The sequence below is a fragment of the Drosophila obscura genome, unplaced genomic scaffold (genome assembly GCF_018151105.1).
Source record: "Drosophila obscura isolate BZ-5 IFL unplaced genomic scaffold, ASM1815110v1 contig_1, whole genome shotgun sequence".
In the NCBI taxonomy this organism is placed as follows: Eukaryota; Metazoa; Arthropoda; class Insecta; order Diptera; family Drosophilidae; genus Drosophila; species Drosophila obscura.
Window position 1 is genome coordinate 5,098,053 of NW_024542679.1, and position 10,906 is coordinate 5,108,958.

General features: G+C 50.4%; 1 protein-coding gene across 1 annotated transcript; it reads right to left on the minus strand.

Annotated features, from left to right (window-relative positions):
- Nucleotides 1-1,393: 1,393 nt before the first annotated feature.
- On the minus strand, nt 1,394-4,584 carry LOC111068529 (T-box transcription factor TBX6). The gene is made up of 5 exons (XM_022358046.2): nt 4,357-4,584; nt 3,950-4,109; nt 2,514-2,781; nt 2,301-2,438; nt 1,394-2,035 (listed from the first exon to the last, which is right to left on the minus strand). Exons 1-5 carry the CDS (start codon nt 4,445-4,447, stop codon nt 1,535-1,537), a joined length of 1,158 nt encoding a protein of 385 aa, XP_022213738.1. The 5' UTR covers nt 4,448-4,584; the 3' UTR covers nt 1,394-1,534.
- Nucleotides 4,585-10,906: the final 6,322 nt, after the last annotated feature.

Here is a 10,906-nt window from a genome sequence, read left to right on the forward strand (position 1 = left end):
AAAAATTCATTAACTATATTAAAACAAGCGCAAATTAGAAATGTAATAGGTGAGCGGTGAAGAAGATTATTAGCATTTTTATCTCATAATCTCCAAATTTTGACGCTTTTTGCCACCGTTTTTTTGAATAGAAGCCAGCAACGAAATGAAACTCAACTCAACATTTAAAAAACACTTCAGAGGCGCAGCCGCGGCCGCCGCCAACATTTTATGTGTTTTTATACCCTTTTGTTTTTTGGTGAAAACGTGCAAATCCCATAATTTAATTGTTTCAGCATTTAAAATTCAAATTTATGCGACAACACAACAAATCGAAAAAGAGAAGAAACGCTGAAGCAAAACTAACTTCAAATTAGTCAAAGCAGCTTGGGACTCGAGCTCGGAATCGGATTTGGATTGGGATTCGGTTTCGTGTGGCCAGTGAATTATTTCGCGCTGCGCTTGGGATTGATTATTCATAATCTATGCAAAGTTTTCTATGAATGGGACTCAAAGATCCGTCGGATGATCGTTTCGAAAACCTTTGAAGCAGCCGCACAGCTCTTGGGAAGTTTCTAGTCAGAAATGCAGCTTCTTCTTTGGACTTTTCTTTCTACGGCTGCTGCACTTAAAAACTTAATTAAAAATATTAAACACGAAATGTTTGGCGCCACCGTTTAGGAAACGCTCAAAGTGGGACCGGGACCGGGACCGCACACATGCGTGGCCGGTGAGTTATCAGCTCAATTATGCAAGCTAAAAGGCAGCCGCCGCCGGCCCACAGACAGATTTGTCGCATTTGACACGATAATGCACACAAGGAACGACCACACCACACCAAAGCCACACTCAAAGCCAGCAAGTTGAGGCAACAGAGGCTCTCTGTTTTGGCCTCAGCCTCCGTATCAAACTGAGAGCCAGCTCCCACTTCGGCCAACGGCCAACGGCCAAATGGCCATAAAAGGTGCGATAAAACGAAAATTTCACAAGACGGCAGCCGCCGCCACCGGAGTGAGCCACTTCTGCGTCATCTCCTCTGCTCCCTGGACAGTGGTGGCCAGTGGAGGGTCGGCAAACACCAAACAGCCTGAAAGCCGTCAAATCGCTGCTCATAATGGATGCCTTATCTTTCGAGAATTGTTTTAGCTACTACCGGAGTTGGATATTTCTCAGATACTCGACTCGTACCTGTGTGTGTGTGTGTGTGTGTTCGTTTGGCTCTATCGAGAATCAACTGACTGGTCACCATAATGGAGAACATTAATTTGTCTTAGGCTCGCCAAAGCGGTCGGTCTCAGCGCTGCTCTGCCCGGCAAGTTTTGGCTTCGGCGATAAGCAAAACCTGTAAAAACGGAAATGCTGAAGGTTGCCTTGCCTGCCGCCCGTCCATAGTTTTGCATTAAGTTTTCGTTTGATTTCTTTTTTCTTTATTCTGTCCAAATACACTTAAAACTAATTAACAAATGATTTGATTGTAGCTTAGGCCTAACATTATACATTATACTGTACATGCGAGTATATCTCGCAACAGACGCTTCCCCAAAGACTCTCCTCTTCAGTAGGCCAAAATGGCCGAGATGCTGAAGCTGTTCCGTTTGGTGGAGGTCGTTGTGCGTGGGGAGGTGGTGGGTGTGCTGTCGCTTGCCGGGGATGTCGATGGCTCCACGGGGCTGGCCGGCGCTGGAGTAGGATCTTGCACATAGCATAGCGCAGAAGGCAGCGGCATGGGGGGAGCTTGAGGAACAACTCCACCAAAATAGGCAGCAGCATAGCTCAGTGGATGGCGATGGTAGGGCGAGAGGCTGGGGCTGAGAGCAGCCCTGGCCGGGTAGTAGGGTACTGGCGACAGACTGCCCTGGGAGTCCTGCTCACAGTCCAGGCGCTGGCGCTTCGAGTGCGGCGAATCGCAGCTGCTCACACTGGAACCCTCGTCCTCCGATTCCGGGCTGGAGTTGGAGCTGCTGTTGAGCTTGCGCTTGCACCGCGACTGCCCGGACTCGCGAAAGCCCTTGGCAAAGGGATTATTGTCGATCTTCAGCTTGGTAATGCGATCGTTCTGCAATGGGAAAAAGGGAAAAAAGGGAACAGTAAGTAAACATTCCGGAAATTCGAGCTAGCTGGCGTCAGTGAGTGCGGCCTTGCAGCACTTGAAAAGTTCGAGACGGATCCTTGTTGGGACTGTCGTGAATGGAGACGAGACAATCTCAAGTGGATGGCGAGGCGACACTTTTCAAATGTGGCAATCAGACGGGGACTCCCGCAGAGCCTTTATCCCGTCAATCTTCAATGAACTGATATCCTGGTCTGTTCAGTTTACCCACCTGATATGCTGTGACGGCCACGAACTCCGTCTCCGGGAAGACGAACGCCTGCTGCGGGGCCCAGGGCAGTTGGGTGAGCTCGCTGCTGCGAATGATGTGGAGGCGTGGCTGGTACTTATGCATGCTGGCCAAAACAATCTGAGCAGCAGAAAGAGAGATCAAAGATTAGACACACCATTGCATGAGGGTCCGTTCGGTTCCGTTCCAACTTACATGTCCGCTGCTGTCCAGGGTATTGTTGGTCAGCTTCACCTTGTTGAAGAGCAGGGCCTGGGACTGCCAGTGGGAGCCGGTGGCCGGGCTGTCCGGATGCAGATACATGCGCTGTGGGCTCTGGGGCTCGGCTCCTCCGGCCGGGACCCACTGCGAGCCGGAGAACTTGTAGCGGCAGTCGCCAATGGGCACCATCTCCAGCAGGACGCAGTAGCTGGCCTCCTCCTCCAGGCCGCTCAGCGAGACCCGCATCGAGGGGAACATGCGTCTGCAACGAAGAATAGAGTTTGATTAAGTGCATTGCCACGGATTGCATATAAATCAGGGGCAGGGGCAGGGGCCAGGCCTATCCCAAGCGCAAAAAGAGGCGTCACCAGGGGCATCTATTCCATGTTACTTGATTTTATTTCTTTCTTTTTGTTTTTTGTTTTGTTTTTTTGATTTGTGGCCCTGCCTAACAAGTGTGTAATTATGGAATCAGAACGGGCAGCGGGGAGTCTCCGCAACGTATCGATTTAAAACGGAACGCAAACAGATCCCTGGGTCCCAAAACAATGCCACTGACACATGATTAATTGTTCTTCCATTGGAGTATCTTTGGCTATAGATAATGGATGGGGGGAAGAGTGGCGGACCGGGAGCGGGAGCTGGGCATGGCGCCAAGCAATTAGACGCAATCTGAAGTCGACTTAGCGGCTTCCAAAGCGCTGAATGTGCCACTCAATGCATATCTAATGAGCCAAGAAAGTGACTGCGCGGATAGAGGCATGGGCAGCGGCTCATAATTATGTAAATTTCTCTCGGCTCGGTTCGGTTCGGTAGTCGAAATCCCATCCCATATCAGAAATGCCCACCCCAAGATGATAGGGAACGAACGCGCAGAGCAGAGGGGACGGATCGGCTGGATGGCTGGGACAGTGCTGGACCTTTGTGGGCAAAGTGTGAAAAGCGCAGGTAGATCAGAGTTTCGTTCCCAAACCAAACCAAACCAAAGCAAGAGCCGATTGTCAACGCCGCCGAAAGAAGAAAGATTTTTATGATCGAAACGGCGCCAGGTCGGCGTCTTAGTCGGCTTCTTCTTCTGCCGCTGTTGCTGCTGCTGCTGCTGTTGCTGCTGCTGCACTTGTTGTCACTCTATGCAAGCCGAGCCGAGCTCCTGCTGCGTTCTGAATTATGGCCAGGCGCCACATTAGGCCAGGGCCATGGCCAGGGGACGGAACGTAGACGGAGCAGACCCATGGCCATGGTTTCCAGCCAGGGTTTCCAGCAAATATTTACATAGGCTTGGCCGCACTTGACTTTACAAGTTTGTGGAAAACTCGAGCTCTCGATCGGACCCGCTACGAGCACGAGTATTTGCATAGGATAATGTGTGTGGTGTGGAGGAAGAAGTTCTTGGGAATGGTAATGGGAAAGGGAAAGGAGAGGAAACATACCTGCCGCTCTTTGTGATGATCATTTCGGTGCCGATTTTATGAAACTGCTGCCACAGATCGTTGTTCTCCAACTTGGCCTCCACGCCGGGCAGGCCGGGGCGGCTGGGCAGCATCATTTGCGGCTGGGGCATGTTGAAAGGCAGCATTGCCGGAAAGGGATCTGAAAGAAGTTAAAGTAGAAGTAGAAGTGGTTTGGTTAGTTCGTTAGTTCGTTTGCTTTTCCATGGGAAGCTATGCCATAAACGTTCGGGGAGTGGATGTCTTAGAAGATCAGACATAAATCTTAGATATTTAATTATGAATTGAACTTAGGGAGTGATGCCTGAAGATCCAACATCTACTTTAGCTAAAAACATTTCCCGTCGGCATTTAATCAACTCCACCTATCCACCGATCTGGCCACCTACCTGGAATGCGTTGCATTATCTGCTGGCGATAGATCTCGTGGGCCAGCTGCTGCTGCATCCGCACTTCCATCAACTCTTGCATGGAAATCATTTCGAATAACTTCACAAAATAACTGCGATCACTTGTAAAATCTCTGCCGATTCGGTTCTTGCACACACTTCACTCGTTCCGTTTCGTTTTGTGTCTCTTTGCTCTCTGTGGAAGATGCGCTCTCTGGCCTGTTGTTCCCTCACGCTCGACGTTTCGCAACGAACTGATCTGGAGTGGCTCAGCGGCGATGCTTAGCTCAGGGCGCGTCGTAGCAGCCGGTTTTCTCCGGGGTCTACCTGCCAAACGAGTTCCGACGCACGAGGGCAGACGATTGGCTGGCGTGGAACGACGCCTATGTCGCGGCACTATAGCTGACTCGTTCTGGCAGAGATCGCTTCCAGAGCGCCATTTTGTTGGTGGGGACGGGAACGGGCACTGAGAGAAGGCAGAGGAGCGCAGAGCAGGGCAGAGCAGAGCAGTGTACGGGCCGTGCTGCGTGGAGTGGCGAAGTTAACGCTTAGCCCTGTTGATTTTCATCAGCCGCAGTGTTTTTCTGCACCACTGCATCTCCTCCATCTCGCTCTGGCTGCCGGCTGCAGGCTGCCTGCTGTCCTGCTCCTCCCTTTCGCTCAGTCGATCACTGTCAGTCGTCAGAGGGGCCTGGACATGGACGTGGATGTGGATGTGGATGTGGCGTAGCTTGTAATTCAGAAGTGAGATTTTCCACAGCGCGCCTGTCTGCAGCAGCGCTGTCTTCTGTCCCAGCTGCTGCTGCTGCTGCTGCTGTTCGTTTTTCTTCTTTTTCCTCTCTCCGCTCTCTGCTCTTTGTTTCTTCTCTTTGGCGCTGTCGGAAAATGTCCATTGCTGTTTCCATTGCAGCCGTCTTCCGCTGCCCGTGTCTTGGTTTGGGTTTCGGTTTTGGGTCTGGGTCTGGATCTGGCCTTCTGGGCACATGCCCTGCTCCTCCTTTGCCGCCTTTGCCTTCCCCCGTGTAATTAGCCCTGGTCTCTCTCCCTGCCTATCTCCGACATTGTCTGGCATTTATTTTTTTGTGTGTATTTATGTACTTTTATGCAGACAGGTGAAACATAAATTTTGTTGGCTTTGTTAATTGCCCGTTTTGGAATTCCGATATGGCCCCGGCCTGGCCTGGCCTGGCCCAGGTCTTGCTATTGATTTGCCAGCCCATGGCCATGGGGCCCAGTCCTGCAAAACAAAAGCAGAATTAATACATTTCGGGTCTGGTCTCGGGTCTCGACAATTAGCCTATTGATTAGTGCCTGTCAACGTCGGAAAATGGCTGCCGCGTCGCGTTAAAACCTATAAATTACCTACATATGTATGTATATAAAGTCCGACTCGTTGCACCATTAATGCTGCTTGGCTGGTAATGCATTTGGGTGGATCACTTTGGATATGTTGTGCAATCAATCATTTGTTTTATTTATTTCACTTTATTTACAACTGCATTTAGTTTGGCTTGGATTAAAAATAGAGCTAATAAAATGCAATATTCTCATCATTATTCTCATCTTTACGAACTTAAATTGATGCAGGAATTATGGTTGAAAGTTTTCGTATGTGCGGAGCAATCCTTGAACTCCAAGCGACATTGATCTTGAGCTAAACTTTTGGGGCATCAAGTGCATGCAGCAGACCAGCGCAGATCATCACAGTGCCTCGCGTCGCCAGCGAATAATTTCAGGCTCGACTTCACCTTCAATCGACTAGAAAGAAAGTTTCCAGCGAACGCCCATTAAATTTGCATTTCGCTGTCATTTGGCACGCCCTTCGCAGCGATCTGCCCGGTGCGACGAGACGGCATATCTCCGGTGATGTCTCGTCTCTTGGAGGAGTTGTCGTTGCGTCGGGCGCCAGAGCATCATAAAAATATGTTTGCACAAATATCGGAGGATATTTGCCTTTGATTCCCGTAACAAAAGATTCGAAATTGTAACGCTTCACGCCTGCGCAGAGGCCGACAAAGGCGCAGCGGCCCAACAATAGACAGTAGTCGCAGCTGGGGAGGATGCCCTCTGATAACTCAGGTGTTATTGCATCACAGAATACACGCAAGGGACATGCATGAGGGTCACAGGACTAGTCCAAATCAGAGTAAACCCTAATCGAGACTGAGACAGTTGACGCGACATCGGCACAGCCCACAAAGTGACCACGCACTGCTCTCCCATTTGGATCGGGGACACGTCCCAGACTCAGACTCAGTCCCAGTCCCAGTCCCAGCCCGTTTTGCGGTATGTCGATGGCTTGGCTTGGCTTGGCTGGGTGTGAAGTGTTCCGTAGGCGGGCGCGGCGCGTCTCGTTGCTTAAGATGTTTCGCAGTGCCCAGTATCTCCCATCCCATGTACCTGCCCAGTGCCCAGTGCCAGTGCCAGTCGCTGTTCCAGTCTGAGTTCTTGTGTCGCCAATTGAAGTAATAATTTTCTATTGTCCTTTGTCGCGCCTTCCGCGCCCGGGTTTTTCGGGGCAATAAAGCCGATGCCGATGCCGAGGGCTGAGGGCCGAGAGCCAAGAGCAAGACGCGACAAGTGGCTGCGGCTCTCGGAGCGCTCTCTCAAGTAGCCCGTTGGCGCCAGACGACTCCGAACCTCTGGACGCTGGGCTAAGGACATCTGAGGAGGGGTTCGGGCTTGGGTTTGCTTTGTGAGGCTGCTATCTGCCGCCCCGAATCTGCAGATGTTGAACGGTAGCCGGACAACGTACACAGCCACAGCCACAGCCAGAGCCAGAGCCACAGCCAGGTTGACAACGACATATGTTTGGGTTTGATAAGAGATTGGACAAGAGCAGATTGCCCCCAGGCGGCTTCTGTTCTGTTCTGTTTTCTGTGTGGTAGGGGACTGGGCTCTGACGGAAGCTCCACGTCAACCCACACACTGGCCCGAGGGGACGGGGGCTGGGGCTGCTAATTAACATGCAACCCGCAGATCAAAATGATCAGCCATATTCATATATTAAAAGACCATCAGCTTATTAATGCCCATAATCAATGGGACAGGTTACAGCGGCCGATGGCCCAGCCGATCAATAAATCATGGACAAAACCCTAATTAACCAACACACGCACCCAGACACCCAGACACAGAGATCGAAACGGGGAAGAGATCAAGTGTGTCACCTGCCCCTGGAGATCTGCCCGGTGAACTGCCAAAACTACAAGTTACACATAACCAAAGCCAAAGACAAAGACAAAGACAAAGGCAGCGGAAAGAACATCATAAAATATATGTATGTGAGTTATATAAATGATATAAACGACACTGTCTGCGCCTAATAAGCAATGTGCATTGGGCATGGGCCATGGGGCATGGGGCATGAAGGCGTGGCCGCACCCCAATCCCAAATCCCAATCTCAAAGCCAGTGCCAGTGCCAGTTCCAATCCTGAGAAACGAAATGAGCATAAAGATGCAAACTACATGATAAAGTTGGCTCGCAGTCGCAGGTCGTGGCCGAGGCGCCTGCAACTAAATGCTAAACGAGTTAACTCGCTGATAAAGATCTTTTCTGTTTTTTCCACAGTTCTGTTCTCTCTCTCTATCTTTCTGTTTCTGTGTTTTTTTTTTGGTAGATACTAAGCAGAGGCTGGAGGTGCGTCGAGCATCATTAAGGCAAGAAAACCGAGGTGAATCCAGTGCCAGTCGCAGTCGCCGTCGCAGTCTCAGACTTCGAACTCCGACCACAAGCAACGATGATTTAATTTTCCAACACGCTTTCTACCGCGCCAGCATGGCCTGTCCGAATCTCAGTTTTGGTCTTGTGGAATGATCGATGGCCTGTCGTTGAGATGATCACTTGCCGTGGCTGCCTAGCGGCTACTAGTTGAGATACTTAACGACGACCCAAGCCCAAGAGGGCGCCCTGCCTGCCTGCGCCATCTCAGACGGACTCATAATTTGTTAAGATGTTTTGGGCCCGATCGATCGATTGATCAGCGGGCCAGGCCAGGCCTAACCTTTCTCTGCATAATATTTATGTATATTTCTCACGTTATGGAGCTGTCTACCCATCCCCTCCCCACGCCATCAAATCGCCGCATCAGCTGGATGCATTATGGCGCCCGCAAGTGCTTTGGACAGCCTAAGCTGTGTTTGGTTTGGGCTACCGATCGTCATCGCCGCTTCGATCAGCTAGGAGGAGAGGAGAGGAGACGCCGTCGCCCGTCGCCGCCGCCAGGTTCGGCCCCTTATCAGCGTTTCGGCATCTGGGAACATTAAATAGCTACTTAAGATGCATTCCCAGCCGGAGGGAGGTATCGCTACGTATCTATTCCCAGAGTTTGCCATATCGATTACCAGGGGGGGGGGGGGGCCAAGGGCAATTGACCTGATCCCTCAGGCATGCGCACAGAAGTCGAACGGTGTAATCGATACGATCAGCGCGATCGATCGGCAATTGTTGGCTGATCTTTTGCCTGGCTGGCGAAAATTTAGCAACTTTGTCGGCATTTGGTGCCTGTGATCACCGATCTGAGTATTTGATCTATGATTGCCCTTGGCCATTTGCCAGTTGATCGCCAATCCGATCCGATTCGATCCGATCCGATCCTCCCCTTGCCACATCCCTCCCCAGCCTTCAGTCTCAACTGTCGCTCTGGTTGCGTTGTCCCATCTCGTATGCCACTCACAGCTCACTCGCACTAATTAAAATAAATTCTGTCAGACATTCTCGTTTAATTTTTTCGCGCACCTTGTTTTTTGGCCACTCTGATCGGTGATCGGAGGAGCAGGCATTTCATAACAGCACCCCAAGTAGAAAGACAAGAAACTGCCAAAGCCAGAGCCAAAGGCGAAGCCGAAGCGAGAAAACAAGCAATAAATACGTCAGCCAATACGTCAAATGCTTTTGGCCAGCTCTCCTAAATGACTGACTGACTCTGACGGACTCCGTCTGTCTGTCTGTCTGTCTGTTTGTCTCTTGGAGCAGTCTCTGACTGCGCTTTGCTGGGTCCGTCCTGCAGTGGGGACAATTAAAAATGCACATTATTAATTAGTTGTTATAATTGCATTTAAAAATCCATTAATATTTATAGAATTCATAATAAATAATGAGGCGCAGAGTCGCCGTGCTGTGGTCTCGGAATCGGTCTCTCGGTCTCTCGGTCTCTCTGTCCCTCTGCCTCGGACTCCTAAGACGTCGACAACAACGCCTTTAAATGTCAAAACAGTCGGCCAGTAGCTGGGCCACAGAGAAGACAGAAGAGCCAGCTCCAGCTCCAGCCCCCAGCCAAGTTTGGCAATTTATGCGTCCAGTGCAGCAGTTTTGGCCCCCGTTTGGACCGCAGCGTGATGTGTGTGGCATATTTGAAATCGAGTCACAAGTTGCCTTTGACAAATTCTCCAAGAATGTGTCCGCAAGATGTTAGGGGATTGCACAAGCTGCTCGAACTGGAGTGGAGCATATCAGCAAGGAGATGGAGCTTGTTGCAGCCACAAGTGGAGATCCCACCTGATATCAGTCTTAGGTGCAGATGTTACGATGTTCGATTTATGGTTCCATAATTACTTATCTCTTGCCAGATCATTTCCAGACTTCTCACACCTGATATCCTTACTCATCGAACCATAAATCTGTAGCGCACACTCCCTGGACCCCAGCCACAGCTCCAGACACTGCCATTCAGAGAGACAGAGAGAGAGAGAGAGAGAGAGCGGGAGAGTGGGATACCATGCTGGCGAGCGCTTCGTATTTTTCTGGTCCAGAGAGCCTTCATAAATATTTATGTCTCGTCATTGAGTCCAATTTTTTATAACGCATATTAAATTGTAAATTAAAAACAAATTTTTGTTGACTTTTCTACACTCCGGCGAGTCGTGTGTTTTATTGCAATGATATATGTATGGATGGGATGGATGGGCTCCCCAACCCCCAACCCTCAACCGATTCCGAGCCCGAATCCGAACCCATAATTCAATTTTAACATTTCCACCTTTTTGTGTTGGCCTGTCCGGTCCAGCGAATGTCGCCTCCATCCAGCTCCAGCTCCAGCTCGTCCCAACGAAGATTCTCAGGCTGAGGCCAAGACCCACGCTGTTCCTGGGCCCCGCCGCTGCTTGTCCGAACAGATCGCTGGTATGGGATCGCTGCAAAAGGGTGAAATATATCACTGGCGCCAGGGTACCGCCCGCTGGGGCTCAACGTGGTAAATTTTTTATTGCAGCCGTTTAGGCGAGCGTTTGACGGCCAAGGACATCAATCAAAAATTCTCTGATTCAGATTCTGAAGCTGATGTTGAGGCTATTGCTGTTGCTGTGATCTGAGGTTCTGTTTCAGCTTCAGCTCTTTACGATGCACTCGCCTGTGATGGGTTTCGATCGATGGCAGAGCTGGTGGATGGGGGCGAGTGCGTGGGCCCGACCATTAGAAGGGTTCCTCGATTTGAATGTCTTGGCGAAGCGTTAATATGATAATGGCACCTCTGTTTGGTACCTTGTGTCTAGCTGAGAACCTGTTGCATGCTGCAGCATCTTTCTCTCTCTCTCTCTCTCCCTTTGTTTTTT

What these genes read in the sequence shown, in the direction of transcription:
- LOC111068529 (XM_022358046.2), bottom strand. Translation starts at nt 4,447, where the DNA reads ATGATTTCCATGCAAGAGTTGATGGAAGTGCGGATGCAGCAGCAGCTG. An exon ending in GATAATGCAACGCATTCCAG is followed by an intron (nt 4,110 to 4,356) that starts GTAGGTGGCCAG and finishes AACTTCTTTCAG; the next exon opens with ATCCCTTTCCGGCAATGCTG. An exon ending in ATCATCACAAAGAGCGGCAG is followed by an intron (nt 2,782 to 3,949) that starts GTATGTTTCCTC and finishes TCTTCGTTGCAG; the next exon opens with ACGCATGTTCCCCTCGATGC.